Below are 23,122 nucleotides of genomic sequence, written 5' to 3' on the forward strand. Positions count from 1 at the left end.
TCTTGTTTATACTTTATTAAATTCTTTAGTAAATTCTTACACTTGCGCCATGCATTTATAGACCATATGTATTTTTGCTTGCTTTAATAATATTAATTTATTCGAGTTGGTGACTAGTTTAGTTAATGATTACTTTAAATATGATTTAAACGCTTTTGATTGATGCGCGTTGTAAATAATATTCCGATATATATGTATATATGTCTATTCATATATGCAGACTCATTATAAATATATATATTTTTTTAAAATGTACAAATATGAAAAACCTATATGACTTTTATGAAGCTAGTAGCACTTTAAAATTCCTAATAAATATGTAGTAGTCGTGTATATATGCATTCATTCATTTATATTTTTTTTAAAGTTTTTTAAAGTAAGATTTGCATTGCACTTTCTGTCGGCTTGATGATGTCTTTAGGTTTCTGTATATATTTTTGCGTTGTTTCTCATTTTGATTAGCGTTGTGGTTTTGGTTTTAGTATTTGATTTCCCATTTTCTATAATACTCTCATCTTTATTCTCTTAGCTTATTGATTTGCTTAGTAACTTTAGCGACAATTCCCCGTATAATTGTATAATTTTAATAAAATAATATGTAAACTAATGTGTAAAATAATTATTAGCAACCTATTTAATTACAACGTTTGTTTCATATATTGCGCTTTGGACTTGCTGCAAAAATTTGGCACCAAAAAATATTCGATTAAAAATACATAGTTCGTACAAAACATAGTTAAAAAATTGAATAAAAAACGCGGCGAACTTTAATCTCACTCTCTGTGGGTCAACCGGAACAACCTTCGACTCTAGCGCTGGGCGTAGGAGAAATCCGTCTGCGCATGTGCATCCTGACTGGTCTGGTGGTGATGGTGGTGGTGGTGCTGGCAGCTAGACACCTGCTCCTCTATCTGATACCGCTCCAGCGTGGACAGCCTCGAAGATATTAGGCTCTGGCCCGAGAGCTCCTCCTGTCCCTGGACCACAGAAAAGCTCAGGCCGCAGGAACAGTGCTCGATGTGGGGCTGGGGCGTGGAGAGTCCTGGTGTAGCATGCACCTGCGCCTGCTCGGTGATGACGGTGCTGGGCGGCGGCGACGGCGACGACAAGCAGTCCTGGCAGTAGTGGGGCGTCGCTGGCTGCTGGAACTGATGGTACTGGCTGAACGATGGCGGCGGCGGCGGAGGCGGTGGTGGAGTCATTGAGGTCGTGGACGAACTGGAATCCGTGGACTCGGTACCCGTTTCGGTGGCCGTGCTGGCCGACGTCGATGTGGATGAGGATGGCTTGTGTGGCTGGTGAGGCTGATCGGGTGGATGATGGCAGCGACATATTGTAACTCAAAAAGTGCCGCCATCGTGCTGGTGACTAGATGAGGATGCAACGGCGGATGTGGATGATGCGGCCTCGACAGCAGCAGGCTGAGGCGGAAGAGTGGCCAGCCCATTGACCGGGTGCTGGAGCAAGCTGTAGCCATCTTCTACGCCGTTTTGCTGCTCCTGGCCCAAATGATTGTTTATGGAATGATTCTGGGTTTGATTCTGACTGTGGTTGAACTGTGTGCTGGTTGGATTGGGTGAGTGTGCTTCGTCGATTCCAGCAAAGCTGACACCGTTGCTCGTCACGGCCAGGGACTTGGGCGGAATGGGCGGCGGCGGCACCGGCAGATCCTCCACGTCAAAGGAACTCGTCGAGCTCTCCCGCTGGGTGATGTTCATCGAGACGCCGACGTGCATGTCCAGGCTGCCGTTGCTGCTGATGCGACAGTGCTCCCGATGGTGCACCGAAATCGTCGATTGATCGTCTCCCAGGTTATTGAGATTCATGTGGTTCAGCTCCCTGGAGCTGGTCGTGGAAATTCCCGAGTCGCGAAAATCGTTGGGGGCAAAGCAGACGCTCAAGTGCCCACCGCTGGCATCCTGGAAGTTCGGAGGCAACGAATGCGGCTGCTGATCCGCCTCCGGATCATCATAGCTAATGTCCACCACTGAGTATTTCTGACCGTGTTGCTGCTGCTGGGACGAGTGGCGGCGGCCAACGGCATCTCCATTGCCAAAGTCATTGAAGATCATTGGGTTCGAGGCTCGCTTATCGGGCGTTATTCCCCTGGGGGGCAATGGAGGAGCATTTGGAGAGTTCGCCGCAGGCTGACGCTTGGGAGGAACTTCTGGACTGTCCATGGACCCGTTGGCGATGAAGTTCTGGGACCGCGGACGGTTCGGCACTGGAGGGGCGGCACTCTCCTCCAGAGGAATTGTGAGGCTCTCCTTGCTTAGTGTCTGATATGAGCTGAGAGGATCCACGGGACGCACGGTGTCTCCTGGTTTCGTATAGATCTCGTCCAGGTCGTAGACATAGTTGCCAATGGGTTGCGCATTCACGCTGGAGGATGTGCTGGCCTGAGCCACTCGCTGCTCTGTGGGCAGCGGAGGCAGTGGTGTGTTCACAATGCTCTCCGAGTGCTGGCGCTTAAGCCTGCCCGACAGACTCTGCTTCAGCTGCGAGAAGCGCTCCAAAAGTCGGTTGTGCAGTGGCTGGACACCCGTGGGCGCCAGCTGGCCATGCAGCTCCAGGGCCTGCTCCAGGATCTGTATCTGCTCCAGTATCAGGGTCTTCAGGCGCTGCACGTTTGCCTGCTGGCCAGCACCTTGCGGCGATTTCAGGAACTGCTCCGAGAAGAAGGCCTCCTGGTACTTGCTAATGCCACCCATTACATTCGCATCGATGGTGCCCTGCAGGCGCATGGAAAACGGATTAATGTTGCGCTTGGGATCACGCTTATATTGGACAATGAGCTCGGCCAGCTCCTTGCCCGCGTTGCTGATGATCTCGCAGGCATACTCCACCGGCGTCAGCTCCAGCATGGACTTGTGCTTGACCTCGAACCAGCGGAGAATGCCGGGCAGTGGGCTGGCTATGTCCAGAATGGTGCGCTCTATCCACAGCGACTTAAACTCATTGTCCTTGTCGACGGGTCCCTTGTACATGGGCCGATCGTAGATGAACCGCGTAACGTCATTGACATCGTAGAACCTAGCGATTTTCTCAGGCACTGGCACCATTGCCGTTTTCAGAGCCTGAGCATCGCCCACCGGTCTCACATTGCTGATCTGTATGTACTGATCGGGGGCGTTGAGGATGGCACTATCCGGGGGACTGTTGTTGCTCAGGATCTGGGCGCTGGGAAACTCTGTCTGCAGCCGCTGCGTAAAAGCTCCTATTCGCTCGTACTCCAGTCCCCGATAAACGAATTGCTTGTTCTGTTATGGGAGTGGTTAGTTTAAGTATGGTCTTCACCAACTTTACTGAAAGACTTACCCTCACAAAGAGCGGCAAACCCATCCCATAGAATCCTACCCGGAAGTATTCTGGCTCTGGGCGCAACTGCGTCAGGATATTCTGGAAGAACTTGGCTTCTTGAATGAGAATCTCACTTAACTTGTTGTAGTCGAAGCGACGGGTTTCATAGAGCTGGGCCAGTTCCTTGCACAGGGGTATGCCCTTTTCCCAGCACTTTCCCTTGTCGAAGTATTTGAGGATCTTGAAACGAAACAGAAACTTAAGTCTTGCTTTCTATGGCTAGTATGAAGTACTAGACTAACCTCGTGATAGAGTTGCTCTTTGCGTTGCCACTCGGGTTGGCCGCTGCTGTCGAAAGGAACAATGCTTTGGGTCTCCCGATCCCAACTCAGCATGGAGGCATATAGCTTGAGGGTGAAGCCCGCCTCTGTGTAGTTCTCGGCTTGAAGGTGTAGATCGTGCAGCTTGTAGATGTATCTGAAAGGGAAGAAGTATTTTAAATAAAAACCTTATCCATTTCTAACTAAGGGGGCAGACCCACCTAAGATACATCTCCTTGCGATTGATTTCGTTTTTGTAAAAGTTGAGGAGGTTGACTGTGCAGGTCATGCGTTTATCCCGGTTCTCCTCGCCCTGCATCACACTGCGATAGTCCAGCAGTCGTTCCAGCAGCCGGGTGACAGAACCAATGAAGGCAATGCCCGCCTCCTTCCAATTGGGGTTCTCAACCTTTACCTTCTCCAGCAAGCTGACAACACAAAAGATTGGATTAATAAAAGCCCTAAATAGTTTTAATGGATAAGTGAGGCTACAAAATGATTATAAGAACAACAGAAGCTAACAAAGACGACAAACTACGTTTAAGGGAAAGAATAATATTGCACAGAGTTAAACTTACACCAAGCTCAGATGCTCCCTTTTATTATGGATGGCGATTGCAATGAATGTGAAGTGATGTTTATATTTACAGACATTTACAAAACATTTATGTACATATTTTGGCATTAAACATAAGCGTTTGAAAGCAACTTACATGGTGCTGAACAGCTCCCTGTACTCGTCGTCGCCCTTGTTCCCGCTGATCAGCAGATCCAGCTTGTCGATCAGTTCGCTCTCCACCAGCCGGAAGGAGCCTCGAGCGGCCTGCATGAAGCAATCATTAAGAAGGAGTCATCAACATGATAGCTCAAAGGGAAACCCACCTGCTCGCACTGCATCATGTCGTAGAACACAGAGAGAGTCGCCTTCCTCAAGGCGGGCTCTGGCACCAACGTAACCTCCAGGAAGGGTCCCACCATCGACGGTATAAAGTGCAGCTTCTGCTCGCCCAGCTGCGACCACATGCTGAGTATTTGGAAGCCCATTAGCACCCGCATATCGCCATGCGAATGGAGTATCTTGAGCCGCTTGGGCTCCCTGTACTGCTCCAGCTGGAGGGACGGCTGGGTGAGGAAGGAGACCGCCAGGCTGAAGTAGCACCACCACAGCTGAGAGTCGAAGGCCTGTGGACCCAGAAACCGATAGACCAGCGGCTTGGCAAACTCCTCCAGCGACATGCGCAGCACATCGTTGGCGGCCAGCTTCATGACCAGCCAGTCGTTGGGGAAGACATGCCAGTCCTGGGCCAGCAGGTCTTCATACACCTGCAGGGACTTGCTGAGGAACTCCTTCAGATCGCGCGGGTCCTTGTTGGGACTCAGCTCGTCCCAATAGCGCTTGTAGTGGGTCTCGTCGAGGAGCTGCAGCAGTCCCAGCAGGCAGGCCACCAGCTGCGGCAGCACGGCATTGGAGCCCTCCATAATAATACTGATCGTACGGATCAAGATGCCCAGGATGTTCTTGCACAGCGAGTCAAGATCGTGCTGCAGGGTATTGGTTACCTTGTCGCGCTGTTCCTTCTGCAGTTCGTGAAGCTGGCTGAGAATCTCCGAAAGAATTTCGGCGCACAAGCGCAGCTCATCGCGTCGTCCCAGATGCATGCGCAAGTGCTTGCACGCCACCGACAGCACCACAGTCCGGGAATCTGTAAGGATATGCACCAAATTAGGATATGTTGGAATAAACCATCTTCAAAGCCACCTACCGTCTTCGTGGAATAGCTCCCCAGACACCAAATCCTTGACTGCGTGCAGCTTGGCCTGAATCAAACGAATGGGTGCTCCTCTCGGAATGGCATCCAGCATGTTGCGGGCCAACATTCCCAGCTCCGGCGCCGGCAGGGTGTCCTTCAGCTGCTCCAAGACCACACCCGTGGAGTTCAACAACGCCTCCTGGGTGGGAATGATGACATCGTAGGAGGGAACGGCCAGCATTCCATTGAGGGCAGTGAACAGGGAGTGGAGATCGCGCCGGAACGAGTCCTCGTACTGCCCACCAGTGGCTCGGGCAAAGAGCTTCCTGGACTGGATCAGCAGCTTAAAGATGTATTCCAGCGAACCGAAGCACTTTTGAAAAGGGTCCGGGTGCTCTGCCTTGGTCATGAAGACAGCCATGTGCTCCACGGAGGTGATGAGTCCCTTGTAAACCAACGCGGCCGCGAAGTGATTCTCGATGTACTCGTTCATCACCGGCCGGAAGTGCTGGAACTTGTTGCTCTGCAGCAGACTAAAGATGCTGACCAGGACGTGGAAGACCAGACCCGAGTGCTGGGTGCTGTTGCCCTCCTCGTTCGAGAACATGGCGAACAGGGCGTCCAGCACGTCCTGCAGGAACTTGACCAGCTCCTCGTCGTTCAGCCGCAGCACTCCCGTGAGGGAGTCCTGTATCGTTTCCGGGTGTGTCCTCCATTGGAGCAGCGAGAGCAGATCGGCGTTCTGAGTGAGCTTTGTGGAGCACAGCAGGGAGCGTAGGACGAACACCTCCTTGGAGCTGCGACTGAAACAGCCGCCGCAGTCCATCTTCGCCTGGGCATCCCGCGGGCGGCACTGTAACCGCAGGTAGTTGGCTGCCTGTAGCTTGGCGGGATCCTCGCACTTGTACACATACAGCTCGTGCTGGCCATCACTCAGTGTGGCGCCTCCCATGTCCATCAGCCGGGCAAAGCTGAAGGCGAACAGTTTCGGCTCCGTTTTGTCCCTCGTGGAGCAGTGCCGGAACTCGAATCGCACATGGGCCGTGGCAAACTTCTCAATGGGAACGCTCAGGCGCAGCATCTCGTTCCAGCTGGGAGCATTCTGGTGGTAGAGGATCATGGAGCGGTATTGCGACTGCGATTCCATTCCCGAGGCGCCCCACAGACAGTCGGAGAGAACGTTGCCCGCCACATCCAAGACCACAACGGTCACCAGGATGTTCTTTCCGGTGTTCTTTCCTCCGCGCTCAAACTCCCCGCGTTCCAGGGTTAAGAAGAGATCGTTGCGGACATCGCCGGGCATGATAACGTCGGGGAAGCCCATCTTCCGGGTGATCGTGGAGCCCTGGAAGAGCAGAGGTTGCTCCTGTCGCGCCTGCCCCAGCCCGCCGTGCAGCAGCTTCAGTGACACCACAATGCCCTGGGTACCCTGAGTCGTCTGGATGGGTGAGTACTTGCCGCTGGACTTCTTAATGATCAGCTCGGGCAGCAGATGGAAGTCCTTCTCCTCGCTCTGGAACAGCTTGAAGTTGTACTCCCGTTCGTCGGAGGACTGCTCCAAGCTGCTGTCAAAGTGGGCGATGTCTGCCAGCGAAAGCACTCCCACTCCAAAGGGTCGCCGGAAAGTCGGACCATGTCCGAGCGTGCCGCTCTTCTCGATCTTCTTGATGGAGTCCGATTGGATAATCTTGCCCACGCGCATCACCACGGCCACCAGATGCAGATCCTCGTTGAGATCGGCGGCACCCAAGTCTGTGAACACCGTGCAATTGCTGTGCAACTTTTCGATGTAGTTGGAGAAACCATCTTTGGAGATCTTGACCAGAAACCGTTCCGACAGCGGTCGCATGTGCGTGCCATCGTAGAGAAAGAAGTAGACCTCTGCATCATCGCCACCGATCCGATGGCCAAAGTCCCGCATGCAAAAGTACAGATGATGGGAGAGGATCTTCCGCTGGGTCTTCCTCCGGAGCGTCCCTCGACTCTGCAAAGTCATAAATTTAAACTTAAATCAGGCATCATTTAAAGAAATAGATCATCACTCACCGAGGAGGCCTTGGCGTTGTCGGCACTGCTCACGTGCACATTGTAGAGCTTGACAATCCCAATGCTGTGCGGATCCACCGCCAATGGGCCCTCCCTGGGCACCAGATCCAGACCCAGTTTACTGCAAAGATTGAAAAGCATTCGCTGGTTGAGTTATGGAGCGATAATAGGGCAGAAATCACAAAGAACTTGCAGCTAAAACAACAACTTGGGCACTTTGTCACGTTTCGATAGGAGAATTTAATGGATCGTGGGAGCAACAAATGTAGGGGGAACCCTATGGGCAGGTGGGGGTTTTCGGTTTGTTTGGAAAACCATCTGAGCTTTAATGAAACTGACGGATTCGTAATTAATTGTCGCTTGACGGAGGAGTCGTGTGGAGCGCCAAGAATTAAATACAAATTTGGTCAGTCATCAGGGATGATCATCATTAATCACAGAATCCCATTCCCATAAATAGAACCGAATTTAGAGACTTTATAGGGGGATTTATTTTAAGAATACAAATAGTATATATATTCTATAAGAAAACATACTTAAATATCTGTTAAGAAAGTTAAAAATAATTAAACAATACCCAAGTACATTGTTCTCTTCCCTTTTTAGTCTCCATAGTATAAAGGTTTCATATGATTACCTACTATAGGTACTACGCTTTTTAAATGGAACAACAATAGGTATAGTATATCATGTTCCAACGTACCGTACCACTCATGCAAATCGCCTTTGAATGAATCAGAATCAGAGTCAAGGGTGCCGGTGTCTGAGAACCTGTCACGAACTCGATTGGGTATTGGGTGGACAAGTTTTGGAAAGTCGATCGAGTTCTATGGCCAGAGATCGGTATCTAAATGACTCGGGTCGATCATTAACTTCACACTATCTATGGCCAGTACGTGCCTGCTGTGACCGATGCTTCGAACAGTGGCAACAGAGTGGAATTTACATGTCCATGATGGTGATGATGATGATGATGATCATCGCATGGCCCGTATGACGCATAAATTTTGGGGCTTCTTACAACACCAAACCAGCCAAAACCCAGTATCCAGTACCCAATACAGCTAATGGGTTCACGGCATTCCGGTGGCGCATGCGAGAAGAAGAAAGCCAAAGAAAAGAAGAAGAACAACAAGTAGAAGAAGAAGAAAAACGCTTGGCCAGGCCAAGAGTTCCATAGCCATAGCCATGGCCCAGGTTCAGGTCGTCCAACGTCATCAGCAATATGTTGCTGCTGTTCTGTGGCCCGACGTCGCGACGTCGTTGACGATGTTGCTACCTCGGCTACGCTGGAACTTCTACCTGGCTTACGCAGAGAGCGAGACAGAGATCTACAGGTGAGAGAAAGAGAGGGAGACAGAAAGAGAGAGCGAGAGGTTACAAGCATAAGCATCTCCAGCATAAGGCGAAGAAGCCGTTTTGCTGTTAACGAGGCCTAAACGGCTTCGCTCTGGCTCCGGCTCAGGTGAAACTCAGGTGAGAGAGAGAAGAGAGAGAGAGCGGGTCTTAAAAGAGAGTGATCTTTTTTTGGAACTGGAACCAGTAGAGCCTAACTGGCTGAGAGCAAGAGCAAACAGAGAGAGAGAGAGTATCTCTGAAAGATCTTCGAAGAATTTTCAACTCTCTCCATCAACCATCCTCCTCCAACTCCTCCTCTACTCCCCCCCCCCCCAATCCAGGTCAATTTAAGCCACCTCTGTTACGCCTGGCTCCGGCAGCCACAACTGCGAGTTGACGTGACCAAATGTATCTCAGGGAATATTGTATCTCGTGGATACAAATATGAGCGAAGCGCGTGCGCCCGCGAAACAGTAGCCCTGCTGGTAATAAACACTTTAAGTCGTTTTTAATTAAGTGACTGACCCGAAGCTCTCGGGCAGGTGGACATCCTGCCACCAACACCACAACCAAGACCAAATGTGTAGGTAGCTCTGCGTTTATCTGAGCCAAACAAATACTTTTTTAATTAAGCCCGGTCCGAAAGTGTTAAGAATCTATGAAGATGTGACACAACAGAACGGCGGAAAAAAAGGGCTGGAAAAGAACTGAACGAGAAGACGCAACAAGATACAGAAAAATTTAATTATTTACACTTCGATAAGCAGAGCTGTCAACCACAAACAAAAGCAATAACACCAACAACACGTTCGATGGCATTGTATCTATGGGTCGACTCGCATCGCAAGACCGAGGCCCAGATACACGGCCCAGTATCACAATCACACATGCCATATATTTTGTATTTAATGTCTTTATAAAAGGTGTAGCTCGCAGATACATTTCTTGGGCAAGAGGCCACAGGCAACCGGCAACAGGCAACGGGCCACGACTGACAATAAACAAACACAGTGCAACATGGTGAAGGATGGGGGGGGAGAGCGATGTGGAGAGCGGAGTGGCAGTTCAGGACATGGAAACAGCAGCAGCTAAACCAAACCACCGCGAAACAGCAGCAGCAGCAGCAGCCATTTCGAAATGCCATTTCATTATGGCCAAGACTAAAGAACCAGCCAGCCAGCCAGCCAGCCAAAGACACTGAGCTGAGTCATTCCAACAGCCAAGGAGCTGGCTTTGGGATATGGATGAGGGAGCTGGAGGCCAGGGACTGACTACTTGGAGGAATGCTTGGTAACAAGTTTTGCGTTGCTTGTCTAGCTCTCAGCATGCAAATGGATCTTCATTTTGGACCCTAAGCCAGTGGTATTCGTGAACTTGAGTATGTGCAGGACATGGTATGGGTGCAGGGATCGACAGATCAGCGACACATTTAACCCTGGAATACAGATAGATCCAGTGGACCCACTTGGAAGCAGGCACTTCAGAGCGGAGGCTCCTCTTCCATCGAAATAACGATAAATTAAATGGACAGTCAGCTCAAGTTCTTGGGAATTGATTGGAAAATGTTTTTATAATGAGTTGCTAAGGGATATTGCCAAGACACCTCATAGATATCTTATAGATAATTGAAATAATATAATAAGAGGTAGAGATAGGTTTATGAACTACATATGAGATCTGTCTCTGTCAGAAACCCTCACTCAATAGTTCTTCCAAAGCTTAAAGACCCAACCCTACTACAACTCTGTTTCTCATCCAAGATCTAGATATGATATAGATAGAGTTGTAGAACCGATAATAGATTCCTCCTTTCCTCCGATCTAACTAATCAATGGATTTACCAATTTCCATTTCCCAAGAACTCAAGTCGGCTCAAGAACGTGAGCGAAGCAGGTCTACCTGGAGGCCTACCTTGATAGAGGCCCAGGTAAAAGATACTCTCAGGTACTGCGAGCGAATGCAAATGCAGTTTTGAGCGTAATTTCGAAAACCCCGAATTGGAACCAGCTGCGATCACTGGTTCAGAGAGCACCGGGGGAGGGAAAACCACCACGACGAAGAGCGAGATTCGGAGCCAGAGAGAGAGCCCGACTCGGACTCGGACTGGGCCTGGGTGTCTCTGGGTTGTGGGTACTGGCGTCAGTAGGTTTTTGAACGCCGCTGAGAGCAGCTGCACCATTTTCGAGATACGAACCGGGTATGCTACTGACCAATAATGAAGCCACTGATCAAAATCACAGCTCAGCACCACTGAGTAGCAGCAGCAGCAACCACCAAGCAGCAGCAGCACGCACACCACCGTGCTGCAGTTATGGATGCAATTCCAGCTGTCTGTGTGCGAGTGTATCTGTGGGTGCGAGTGTTTGTACTTGTGTATAATAGAAATCTCCAACAATGCAGCTAACACTGCCAACAAAATCTGAAACATTGTGAACAAGTCTTAAAAAAAAAGTTAGTCTCGCAAAAATAATAAATACAAGCTGTTTGGCTGGCAAATTAATGGCCCGAAACGGAGTAGCAGCAACAGCAGCAGATACAAAAACTCGTTTCCAAAGTGTCAAAGTGGCAGCAATAAATTTAAATGCGAGTGGAGAACACGGCATATATCTCACCACTCGGCAGGAGCAAAGAAATCACTTAAGTGTGCGAAAGGGGTCGGTACGCCTTTGGTACGGTGGTTCTGGCTTTTGGTTCTGGCCAACTTGCAGGTTGCCAGCAGTTGCCAATCTTTGGTAGCACCAACACATCGAAAGCCAGAGCTGGAGCTGAAGAAACAGTGGCAGTCTCAAGATCTCTCAGTTCTCTCCCCAAAAAAAAAAAGAAAATACCTTAAAACCAGTTTCTTTTTTTTGTCTTTTTTCGAAAAAGTTTATTGAAAGAAAAGGTCGAAAATTGAAGTAAAGTGTCTGCTCTCTTCCAGTATCTGTGTATCTGTGTGTGTGTGTCAGAGTGTGTGAGTGTGTGTGCGTGGTAAGATTGAATGTTCAGTGCAGAAGCTGAGATGCATTTAAAAGGAGTAGCTGCCGCTGCCGCTGCGCAGATACAGATACAGATACTTTTCGAAATGCGCATGTTCGAAAAAAAGTATGTTCGAAAATCGGAAGAGAGAGAGAGCGTGAGTGTGTGTGTGTGTGGCTGACTCTGGAGTTATACGATCTGTCGTGCCGAAATGAAATACAGCCAAAACACACAATGGCCCAAGACTCTGCTGGCCATTCCAACAAACAAAAAAAAAATCAGAAGATGAAAAAAAATTTGCATATAAACAAAAGAGCCGAAGAAGAAAGCCAACCAGAACCTGATCCAAACTCCAAAAAAATCTCAAAAAAAAGCACCGAAATGATGAAAGATTTGGAAAGGGTTTGGGGGGATGGGGGAGTCTATATAGTCGTATGGTATGGGGACAAAGTGAAATTTATGCGTGGGTTGACAAAAAAAAGCTGTACCGTACCGGTTCTGAGAGCTGAGACTTCTTGAGATGAACTTGTTAGCGATGGGCGGAGGAGTGGGCAGGGCATTCAACCTATTAGACGACGGGGCTTAACGGAGATTAGATTAGATTGCACAACACACACAGAGAGGGGAGAGGAGGAGGAGGCTCCTCCAAACAAACAGTTCCGGCACTGCCCAAGCAGCACTTACTTAATTGTAAGTGCGGCTTGTCGACGATAACGCTCCGAATTCCCAACCAGACGAGACCAGAAAGGCGGTACATAGATTGGGAGTGGGAGAGGGTATATGTATGTATGTACGAGTGCCTGGGGCCTGGGGCTTGGTACTGGGGACTGGGCCTGGTAGTGGTGGTGAAATAATTTGGAATATGTCATGTCTGTCCTAGATAACGCACAAGGCAAACATACTACACAATTATGTATAAAGAACACTGAGAAAAACAATGGGGGTTTAAAAGGAATTCTTATATAATAGTTTCTCTCTTATTTTTTATCGCATCTTTCAGTTAGCTTCGTTGCAGCAGTTGCACCAACCAGCACCAACCAACCAACAACATCATGGCGGTCTTTGGCATGGTCTCGGCCGTGTCCGGCTTTGTCAAGATACGATATCTGCTAGACAAGGCGGTCATCGACAATATGGTTTTCCGGTGCCACTACAGGATCACGACCGCCATTCTCTTCACCTGTTGCATTATTGTAACAGCAAACAATCTGATTGGTAAGTTAGCACCTCCCACCCACTAACTATATTAGAAAAATTTAGTTAAAAATTAGTGCATCCATTTAGGCATGATTAGCATATGGATACTTAACCCAGTTTTGGGTTATTTGTGCCGGCAATTGCAACATTGTTGCTAATGCAGCTTGAAAACCGAGCTGGCTTTCACAATTTTAATTCTCATGTTGATCAGATTTCGCTGAAACCCATATATGAGTCATGTGCTCGCCCCGGGAGGGCACCTCCAGTGCGTGAAAATCAATGTATTTCTGACTCAAGCTGGGCCTGGAGTGAAGTGTTTTGAAATAAGATACAATTAATAAACTCTTTTTGCTTCCCACGCTCTCAATTGAGCTTCGAAAGTGGCTCATTTTCATTTAAATTGTATCGTTCGAGTAAATAAACAAAAATAAACTGATTAACTTTCGACTGATCTTGACACTTTGCCCTATTATTTGTCATTAAGGCTTTTAATCAGCAAATGTTAGAAAACTGCCTGAATTTCTAGCTTTAACTCTCTAGACTTAGTGTGCTTCGAGACAAATATTTGTGCATTAAAAGAAGTGCTCTAAAAGCGAACAACTGACGAAAACCTTGGTTAAATATTGACGGTTTGGTATTCTGGGTATTCTGGGTATTCCCCCGCCCACCAGAACCTCCCTGCCTCCCTGCAGGTCTGTTTGTATCTATTTTGTTTGCCCCCCCCCCCCCCCCCCCCCCACCTCAAAGTCTAGCTCGAAGTTGGGGGGGCACACCCTAAAAAGCATGTTGCAGGTCTACCTGAGAGCACGTAACAGTAACCGTAACCGCACCTACAACGCCGTTGGTTGTGGAGCGGGGGAATCAAGAGATTGCCTCTAATGGCACTTGACGTTGACGGACGGCATGCGAGGTTGCCCGGAATGCACTTGGATTTCTTTAGATTTAAATTACATAAATGGGAATGAATGCATATATATGCTATATACATGTATCTTACAAATGCATCTTTATCTCTGGCTCTTCCATAGGCGATCCCATAAGTTGCATCAACGACGGCTCCATACCGATGCACGTCATCAACACCTTCTGCTGGATTACGTACACGTTCACGATACCCGGGCAGCAGCACCGGCAGATAGGAACAGATGTGGCTGCCCCGGGATTGGGCAACGAGTATGGTCAGGAGAAGCGCTATCATAGCTACTATCAGTGGGTGCCATTTGTGCTATTTTTCCAGGTAAGGTTTCCTACTAAGTCCCTACAAGATCCTATAATTATATAACTATATTTTCCAGGGTCTTATGTTCTATGTTCCTCACTGGATCTGGAAGAACATGGAGGATGGCAAGATCCGGATGATCACCGATGGCCTGCGTGGAATGGTCAGTGTGCCGGATGATTATCGTCGGGAGCGCCAGGATCGCATCCTCAAGTACTTCGTCAATAGCCTGAACACCCACAATGGGTACTCCTTCGCCTACTTCCTCTGCGAGCTGCTCAACTTTGTCAATGTGATTGTCAATATTTTCATGGTGGATAAGTTCCTGGGCGGTGCTTTCATGTCCTACGGCACGGATGTGGTCAAGTTCTCGAACATGGACCAGGACAAACGCTACGATCCCATGATCGAGATCTTTCCCAGACTAACCAAGTGCACCTTCCACAAGTTCGGTCCCAGCGGATCCATTCAGAAGCATGACACACTCTGTGTCCTGGCCTTGAATATCCTTAACGAGAAGATCTACATCTTCCTGTGGTAGGTTGGCTCTAAGATGGTTCTAGGACCGGCCACTAATGACTATCTTTCAGGTTCTGGTTTATTATCTTGGCCACCATCTCTGGTGGTGCTGTGCTCTACTCACTGGTGACTATTATGATGCCCACAACCCGGGAGACGATCATCAAGCGCTCCTACCGCTCCGGCCAGCGCAAGGAGATCGCCGGACTGGTCAGGCGCCTGGAGGTTAGTACTCTGGTCCTCTAATATCTGGTTCCTGGTTCTAATGGTTCTATTATCTCCTTTAGATTGGTGACTTCCTCATCTTGCACTTCCTTAGCCAGAACCTGAGCACAAGATCGTACAGCGATATGTTGCAGCAACTGTGTGGATTGCTGGGCGCCTCTCGGACCCCCTCGGCTCCCTCGACCCTCGAAATGAATCCCATCAGCCATCCGATCTATCCGCCCGTCGAGAGCTTCGGCGGCGGCAAGGAGACCGAGACATAAGCCCACATCCCCACCGGCGGAGTGGCATCATTTCAATGATTTCTCAATAATATTTGTAGGGCGATGATAGGAAGGAGGAGATATATAGGAGAGAGTTGGAGTTTTGTGTCATGAAGTTAGGTATTTCCATGTCTGCCACCAAGAATGATCCTCGAACATTACCCTTTCGGAGATAACTCGATAACGTTCTAATGCAAAAATATATATTTAGCAAAATTATAAGGAAAAACTATAGTCTTTGAATATTTGGTCCCCAGCCAGCCAGACAGCCAGGAGACAGGAGAGACAGGTGCAGTTTGTCAGTGACACAGAAAACTTAAGGAGCTAATGAGTGAGAGGAGCAGCTACGGAGGAGGAGAAGGAGAAGGTGGGGGACACAGCAGACCGTGCAATTTGTAGGTTGAGACCAAGTGGGAGGATGAAGGATCAGGATCCCATATACCGATCGATTATCACTCCGATCGTTGACCATGATGCGCCATTTTAAAATATACAATTAAGTTTAAAAAGTTAGCTCGATAGCTCCATAGTGGGTTAAAGATACAGATACGGATAATAACCATGCAGATATAGATATACCTGCTCACCGCTCACGAAACGTTGATCTATATACAATTGTAGTAATCATAAGATTGCGATTATTTAAACGAGTATGCTCTCGCTATTTTGTCCTAACATTTAGTCTACAGATATACATATATCGTAATTTTAAGGGAATTTTGTTTATAACAAAATTATTGTGATTATTGCTAGAAAAGAACACATTTTACATAAAAAGCAAAAGCAAAAGAGAACCCAAGCTATCTAAGTTCAAAGTTGTAATAAATATTCTATATACAATTTCTGCTAAATTTTGGAATTTTTCTTTTAAGTATCTAAACCGGATTTCAGCGAGGTCGTGGTTGTGATATCTATAACAATAATACTAATAATACTTACCGATTTCCCCAATCGATTTTTGAAACCACAACCATTTGAAGCTCTAAAGTCTGATCCTGAGTCATGGTGGCACTTAGGAGCTCTCGGCGACTCTCCAATATGGAAAACATGACCTTTCGCAGGGTTTGGAACTTGTACGTCTCCCGATCCTTAAAAAAAATAATAAATATTAGCTACAAATTTTTACAAAATATTTAATAGCTAACTTACCACAAAGAGACGCTTCCAGATCTCTGACCATTCGCGCAGGACTTGGGTGCATTCGGCCACAACTGGATCGATTTTGGTCAGGTCCTTGATGTTGACATAGGTCTTGGGAAAGATGCCAACGGTACGGGATTTTCGGGGACAGGAGCCGCGATACCAGTGGCTGCATTCCTCCACAATGTCCACGGAATCGCCCACATCGAGGGCCAGGCCAAAGCGGACATCGCCATGCCAGTTGTGGACGGCTAGAAAGCAGAAGAAAGTTATTAGTATCCTTTTGGATTACAACCAGTTGCGTTGCCTTTTCTTGGCCATGACATTGCCATCCATCTGTGGCGTGGCAATTAAAGTGCTTCCCCGAGTGGCCACTTGAGCATGCCACGAGTGGCGGAGCAACAATAAATACTTCAACTATAAATAGGCAAATGGCTATGAAAAGAAAATATGTTTCTATATGGAGGTGCATGTCTGCCCGGCCGGGGAAAACAATGAGCCATCGAACACTTTGGCTCTCAACTCCGAGCCAGAACTGAGGCTCAGAGTCGGGGCGGCAGGAGCTGCGCTGCTGGGATATATCCGCAATGCTGGGCTATGGTGGCCATAGCAACGTCTACACTGGAAGTCAAGCATTCTAAAGATTCTCTAAGAAAATAGAGCCATCTGGACCATGACGCATAACCCAAATAATTCGATTTCCCTCGGCATGATTCATAGTCGATGTATTGGCCAAGTTAATACGAATTCCCGGAAACCATCTCCAAACCTTTGGAAAATTTCTCCACGTGTATGAATTACAAATGCAAGGCACACTCTGGTAGTCTGGGAGGCGCCGCAAGAGGAGGAGCACCCGGGGCCCAGCTAGGGTGGTGGTGGTGCTTCTGGATGTGTATGTGGATGTGTATGTGGATGTGGATGTGGGCTCCCTTGTTGAAAGACAAACGAGCGAGCACGGCATGAGCATATCAACGAAAGGAGCTAATAAAACGCACGCCCAGGCAGACAGACAAACAGAGTGGGGCATGGCATGGTGGCGGGGGAGTGATGTAAAATGGAATGCTTCAATGCCATGAAAATGGGCAAACGGCTTCCTGTTGTTGCTTCCAGCGAGTCCGCGAGTGCTTTATGCTTCGACTTTATGCCAGCCAGCAGCCAGCTGCCTCTAACTGGCTTCAATATGGGGATAGGACTGATTTAAATTAATTCTGGAGATGCTAAATAGCAAGAATTTTATAATTTAAAATGCCAGTTGAAGATCTTGCTCTGGCCCCGCCATGCCACTTCAACTGGCGCAGCCAAACACACTCCAGCAAATGAGCACACACACACATATACACTTGGAGAAATACAGAAGACCCCCACTCCCCCCAAAGATCATAATAATATATATTCTAGAGAAGAAGATCAAAGGAAAACCACCTAAAATTAATAGCTTTTAAGTTATTTGTGTGGGGAGTGGGTCATATTTTCTCACTGTGTAGGGGGGGAGCCAGCCCAGGCAAAGTGCCAACCAAGCATTTCCACTATTTAGGTCAGTCACATTAGGCAGGCGTCGGTCTGGCAATCAACTAACGCCACCAGGAAAAGCCAACGCTTTCAAAGGAGGTTCTAAGCGAAAAGCTTAAGCTTTAAAAAGGGTATTTGATTAATTGTTATTATTTAAGAGATAAGAGGGTTAGACTATATTACTACTTTTAATATTACGAACTGCTTTTACACTCTACTATATCAACTAGTTAATGAGCCTCTTAGGCAAATATTAAATTTCATAAAAGTGCCTTAAAGTGCCTCTAGAAATTGGCAGGATCATCATCATCAGGGGGCCTCGAGTCCTTTAATTACTTTTACGATGAATGCAGTATCCCAAAGGGCTTGGCTTACATCATAAGGGCGATAAGGAAAAAAGGACAAAGCTGTTCGGAAGGGAGGGGAGACACAATGAACTCACTCTCCAACAAGTCCGCCGCAATGTCAACAAACGTATTTAAATAAAAAAGTCGTTAAGCCAAGTGCATGCCTGCTAAAAGAGGGGAGTGAGGGGAGCTAGGCGGAAAATAATTTTAAATTAAATGAAAGAGCTGCCTGGGTTGCACAACTATATGTATATATATATGAACTCGAACCACAGCCACTGCAGCAGAAGCTCGTCTGCAAATGGATTAAATGAGGGGGCTGGCGAGGAGTGGGGTCTTGGGGGAGCCACAAAGGGGAGTCCCCTGCTTTACACTTAACCCCGCCACAAGTGCCACCGGGGAGGCTTAAGAATTTAATTAATTAATTGTGTTAAAACACACGACAATGCGAGGTCGGCAGCGGAAAGGGAAAATGCCGCCAAGTGGGTCAAGTGGATGGCCTAAAACGGTTCCAATTATCTTTGATCCTTTAAGGATGCATATTCTTAAAAAAAAATAAATTAGTAAAATAATATTAAATTATTAAAAAATACTGACTAATAGCAGAACAAGGTTTCGATCCTCGGACCTCTGGGTTATGGGCCCAGCACGCTTCCACTGCGCCACTCTGCTTGTTGGTAAGAGAGTGACTCAGTTTTTAGATACGATACGATATAGGAAATAGGTTTACGATAATACGGTAATACGGTATGGAGTGTTTTTAAGGAGTGGATATAGATATATCTTAGAAAGTAGTCTTAAAGTACAAAGAACTATAGAACTATATAGAACTACGATTAAACTGCGACTACTGGTACTCCTTATGAATCATTAATTAAGATCATAAGTATATGAGTAATATTATAGGGTATTTAAGGGTATAACTTAATCGGCACAAGACTATATCTCTTAACTTTGAGGAGATCTCTGGACGACAGGTTGTCCATAGCAGGAAGCCTGACCCAAATGTCAATCAGATGTCATTATCACAGCCATTGTCTGAATAATGGAGCTAGTTGAAATGGGATGCTGACACACATGCTCCACAAAGCTTCCTCCTGCCTTTATTATAATTGCGAGTTGAGGCTATTAAGCTGGAGAATAAATACATGCATGTGGATGTCAGTATGTATCTATTGACATGGCATATATACGTAGATATATACGTGATGTGCAATACTCGGAAATATTTGCTTACTATATGGATTTTGTGGCTCGTTATGGCACTGGCACTACCGTAATTAAATGCATTTTGTACACATAGTCATATATATACCGACTGGTTTGTTGGCTTTTTATATTTTTTGCATTTAGATGAACATTTTCCAGCCACATGGCGATGGCATTTGGAACTGACCATATTCCCCCAAATATCGAATCAATAGCCAACAACTGTTAGGGCCAATTCCCCCTGCGGAAGTACTTGATAATTATTTTTAGAATACTTATTCTTGATTTAGGAACTCATTGCCGACGACAGGTAACAGTCAGTTACCTGTTATCTAGCCTGGCTTATCGATGGTCTACCTAGAAGGGGGTTCCACCACCTTCCTTGGCCTGGCCAGCATTTCCATAAATCAGCCAAACGGATGGGGACACTCGTCCATCCGGCCCTATGACCGATAATGCCACCAAATGCCAGCCTGATAGGTATATGCGTGTGTTTGGATTGTTAATCATACGCCGCGTGTCCACCCCCAGTGTGGCCCACAAAAGGCGATTCATAAATAAATCGTTAAAGACGAATTATGGAAGTAAAACTCACAACTTCCCCACTCATACACACTCATGAGAATATTAAACAATGGAAATGAATCAATTTTATGCTCAGTCATGGGTGCAAGAGTGTGTGTGTGTGTGTGTGGAAGGAAGGAAGACCAGCCAGCTCCATTGGCCAAATGCATAAAATGAATATTAAATTAAAGTTGAAACTGAAATTGCCGGCTGCGACAAACGGAATTCAGTGGAAAAAGGCACCCAGACAAGAGCTGCCACAGTAGCAGCAACTTCCGGTGCCGCAGGCTGTGCCTCAAAACTCCAACTCTCCCCAAATTTATTTATTTTCGCCAAAAAAAAAAAGGGAATGCTGCGTAAACTTTTAGCTTAAAATCTAAGTTTGGCAACTCTGGCATGGGATGGAACTGACCCGCATGGCTGAGCCCCGAGGAGGGTTGCTCCGCAAATTGTCCTCCATTGTGCACTCGACTCGCTGAGCAATTGAGGGAAAATGGCAACCAAAGTTGAACTTGGAACTTAAAAAAAAATTAAATTGCGTTTTAAATGGTATATTTTATTATAATTTAAACAAAAAAAGCGATTAGATAGAGTTAGTTATAGTGTTGGAACTACTAACTTGGAACTGATAGTCTGCATTATCTTGGAAGTTGCATTATTTGCCAAGTTATGGATATTCCACAGTGTATACTTTAATAATTACATGGTAGATCCACTCAGGGAGTCGATCCAAGCAGACAATGAGTGCGAGATGGTAATGAAGTCATTGGCCCAGCACGTGGCTCTGGGCAGGATGGGCAGGGTATGGGCATTGTGCAAGGTTAGGGCGTTGGCTTGACAGCCGATTTTGAATCGCTAATGATGTTAGTGCAAGTGACTGACTGACTGACTGATTGACTGATTGATTTGTGTAAACTTTGACCGCTTCTCATGGCAATCTTGTGGGGTTAGATGTTAAATGTGGGGCAGGCATCAGTGAGCACAAAAGCCACAGAGAATGGAGAAACTGGAGCAGAAGAAGCATAAAAGAGAAGAAATTTTAATAAAGTATAAAGTAGAATAAAAAAACACCCTTTAAAAAAAAAAAGAATAATTATTATATTATAAAATTATCTTAAGAATAAGATCACCATCTCACTAAAAATAATAATAATATTATTTTTTTAAGCTTGATAACATAACAAATATGCTTTTAGGTAGGGCATCTCTACAACAATGAAAAAATTGGCGCTTATCTGGCCAACAAATAAAACCATTGAAGCGACACAGAATGAATTGAATAAACTTGGCACCGGCCGCTGTAGCCACTGAAGATGCTGCACCAGAAGACAGTCTTCCGCCCTGCCCTGCCCCCCCAGCCCCCTTAGCAATTTGTTAAGCACAGCTATTGAAGCGAAAAGTGTGACGAATGTGGAGATAATGCGGACATGCGGAGACTTCCATTGTTCTGGAGAGTAGTACTATAAGCTGTTATCAAAACAAGTCCATTCCTGTCGCAAAAGTGTGGCCTGACCACTCTGACTCGAAACTGTAATTACGAAAGCATTTAAATTGGCAACACCTGGTCTCGGTCTCAAAGGCCATTGGCAACAAGACGGCAGAAAAGCGCGACGAAGAAAAGCGTGCGGGAAACTCTCATCTCTCTCTGTATATAAACACATCAAATCGCAGCATGGCAGCAACAACAAACAGGAAAATCTCTTTGAATGAAAGGAGGTGACGAGGGGGGGTGGATGCTACATGCTGATGATGCTACAAACAGTTTTGTGTACAAAAATAAGTAGAAAAATCGCTTTTCCTCCCTCCGACGAGACTGTGGGGGTGGTTGGCGTATCCGGCGTTTCGCGGAAAAAACTGTGAATCGCCTCAAAAGGCAACAATAAAAACAAAGGCGACGCACGTGACGTACGCCGGGGGGAAGGAGGCGGGTGTTGGGGGTTGGACACGCTGATGGGTGGTTGGGTGGCAAGGGGATGCAAGTATTTTTCCTTTTTTTTAATTTTACTTCAACTCACCAACACCGTATTTGTTGTTCGATGGTATCCACATTTTTGTTTGCTGCTTGGTTTCCAATATACAATATTACCAACACGGCCACTCCCTCCTCCAGCGTGTGATGAAACCAAAAGTCTTACTGACTTGGGGACATTTTGGGGCAAATTTGCATTTATTACTGCTTATATTTTCATATCCACCATTTTTGCACACAAACGCACACTCGCGACACTGAAACTTTCGCTTTTGTTGTTGTTTTGGGGGGCTGCTGCTGCGACGCCTCCTGCTCTCGCTCTCCCTCTCCCTCTCTCGCTCTCACTTGATTAATAACTACAACTACACTAGCTAGCTAACTTGTCTACATTGTTGATACAAGCTGCTGCGATTGTTGATGATGATTATCGTCGCCCAGCAAGGTGGAGTGGCTGTCTCCAAAGTGGTTGATTCGCCTTTGTTGTTGCCCTTTCGCGCACACACCAAAAACACAAGAAAATCAATACGAATTTCGGTCCCCCAACTGCAGTCTTCGTGTCGTCACTCTCCTTTCTTTGCCGCCAGTCTGCTAATTTTCTCCTTTCTGGCGTGTTAATATCTTGTGGATTTTTTTCTATTTGCAGTGTGGGCTTTTCCGCGTCTTTCGCACTTTTCCGCACTTTTCGGGGGGCAACAACAAAAATCGCGATCAGCTGTTAGCCAGGGTTGCCGTTTTAAACGGGTTTCGAAATAAACAAAAAACAACTTTTTGCGAATTAAGTTTTTATTTTTTAAATGGTATTTGATTTATTTATTTTACGAAATATTTGGGTCTCAAACCAGTGCCCTAAAAGGGATATGATACTGGTTTCTTTGCGATTTTATTTAATTTGCGGCAGGACTTTTCGTGTAATATCCTTTGAAATATTATATTTTTTAAATAATCTATACGTTTTATATATTTTTTTAATTCTTTTGATTAAGCGGAAAGAATTGGTTTCGTCGGTTATTGCGATTTTAATTAAAACACTGGACCGCTTTAAGAAAATCGTAAACTTCCGGGGCCAACAACAAAGGTCCGGCGCACTCCGCTGTTAACATAAATCTGTAGGAATATCTGTTATTCCGTAGAAGTGGATCCCATTTGGATTAAACAGCAGTGTTGCCAGATCTGTTGCTTACATTGCTGTTAACTGGGGAATTATGTTCCAACAGTTGTGGTACTTTTTTTTATATCCGAATATATGTG

The 23,122-nt window shown here is 46.6% G+C and overlaps 2 protein-coding genes and 1 non-coding gene across 4 annotated transcripts; 1 reads left to right on the forward strand and 2 right to left on the reverse strand.

The window, feature by feature from the left end:
* On the reverse strand, positions 1-22,961 carry spg (dedicator of cytokinesis spg). Of its 2 annotated transcripts, XM_017247536.3 has the most exons (12): positions 21,921-22,961; positions 16,286-16,527; positions 16,076-16,224; positions 7,418-7,538; positions 5,384-7,355; positions 4,503-5,323; positions 4,334-4,443; positions 4,199-4,216; positions 3,842-4,048; positions 3,603-3,777; positions 3,319-3,540; positions 1-3,260 (listed from the first exon to the last, which is right to left on the reverse strand). In XM_017247536.3, exons 1-12 carry the CDS (start codon positions 21,952-21,954, stop codon positions 1,341-1,343), a joined length of 5,991 nt encoding a protein of 1,996 aa, XP_017103025.2. In that variant the 5' UTR covers positions 21,955-22,961; the 3' UTR covers positions 1-1,340. The 2 variants fall into 2 exon arrangements, with proteins under 2 accessions (XP_017103025.2, XP_070136848.1); XM_070280747.1 differs by lacking the exon at positions 4,199-4,216.
* On the forward strand, positions 10,936-15,987 carry Inx3 (innexin 3). Its single transcript, XM_070280752.1, has 6 exons — positions 10,936-10,950; positions 12,714-12,928; positions 13,939-14,147; positions 14,206-14,666; positions 14,720-14,873; positions 14,936-15,987. Exons 2-6 carry the CDS (start codon positions 12,766-12,768, stop codon positions 15,134-15,136), a joined length of 1,188 nt encoding a protein of 395 aa, XP_070136853.1. The 5' UTR covers positions 10,936-10,950; positions 12,714-12,765; the 3' UTR covers positions 15,137-15,987.
* TRNAM-CAU (transfer RNA methionine (anticodon CAU)) lies at positions 18,733-18,804 on the reverse strand. The gene has a single exon. It is a non-coding gene; the product is annotated as a tRNA-Met (tRNA).
* Positions 22,962-23,122: the final 161 nt, after the last annotated feature.

Source organism: Drosophila bipectinata, chromosome 3R (assembly GCF_030179905.1).
Source record: "Drosophila bipectinata strain 14024-0381.07 chromosome 3R, DbipHiC1v2, whole genome shotgun sequence".
In the NCBI taxonomy this organism is placed as follows: Eukaryota; Metazoa; Arthropoda; class Insecta; order Diptera; family Drosophilidae; genus Drosophila; species Drosophila bipectinata.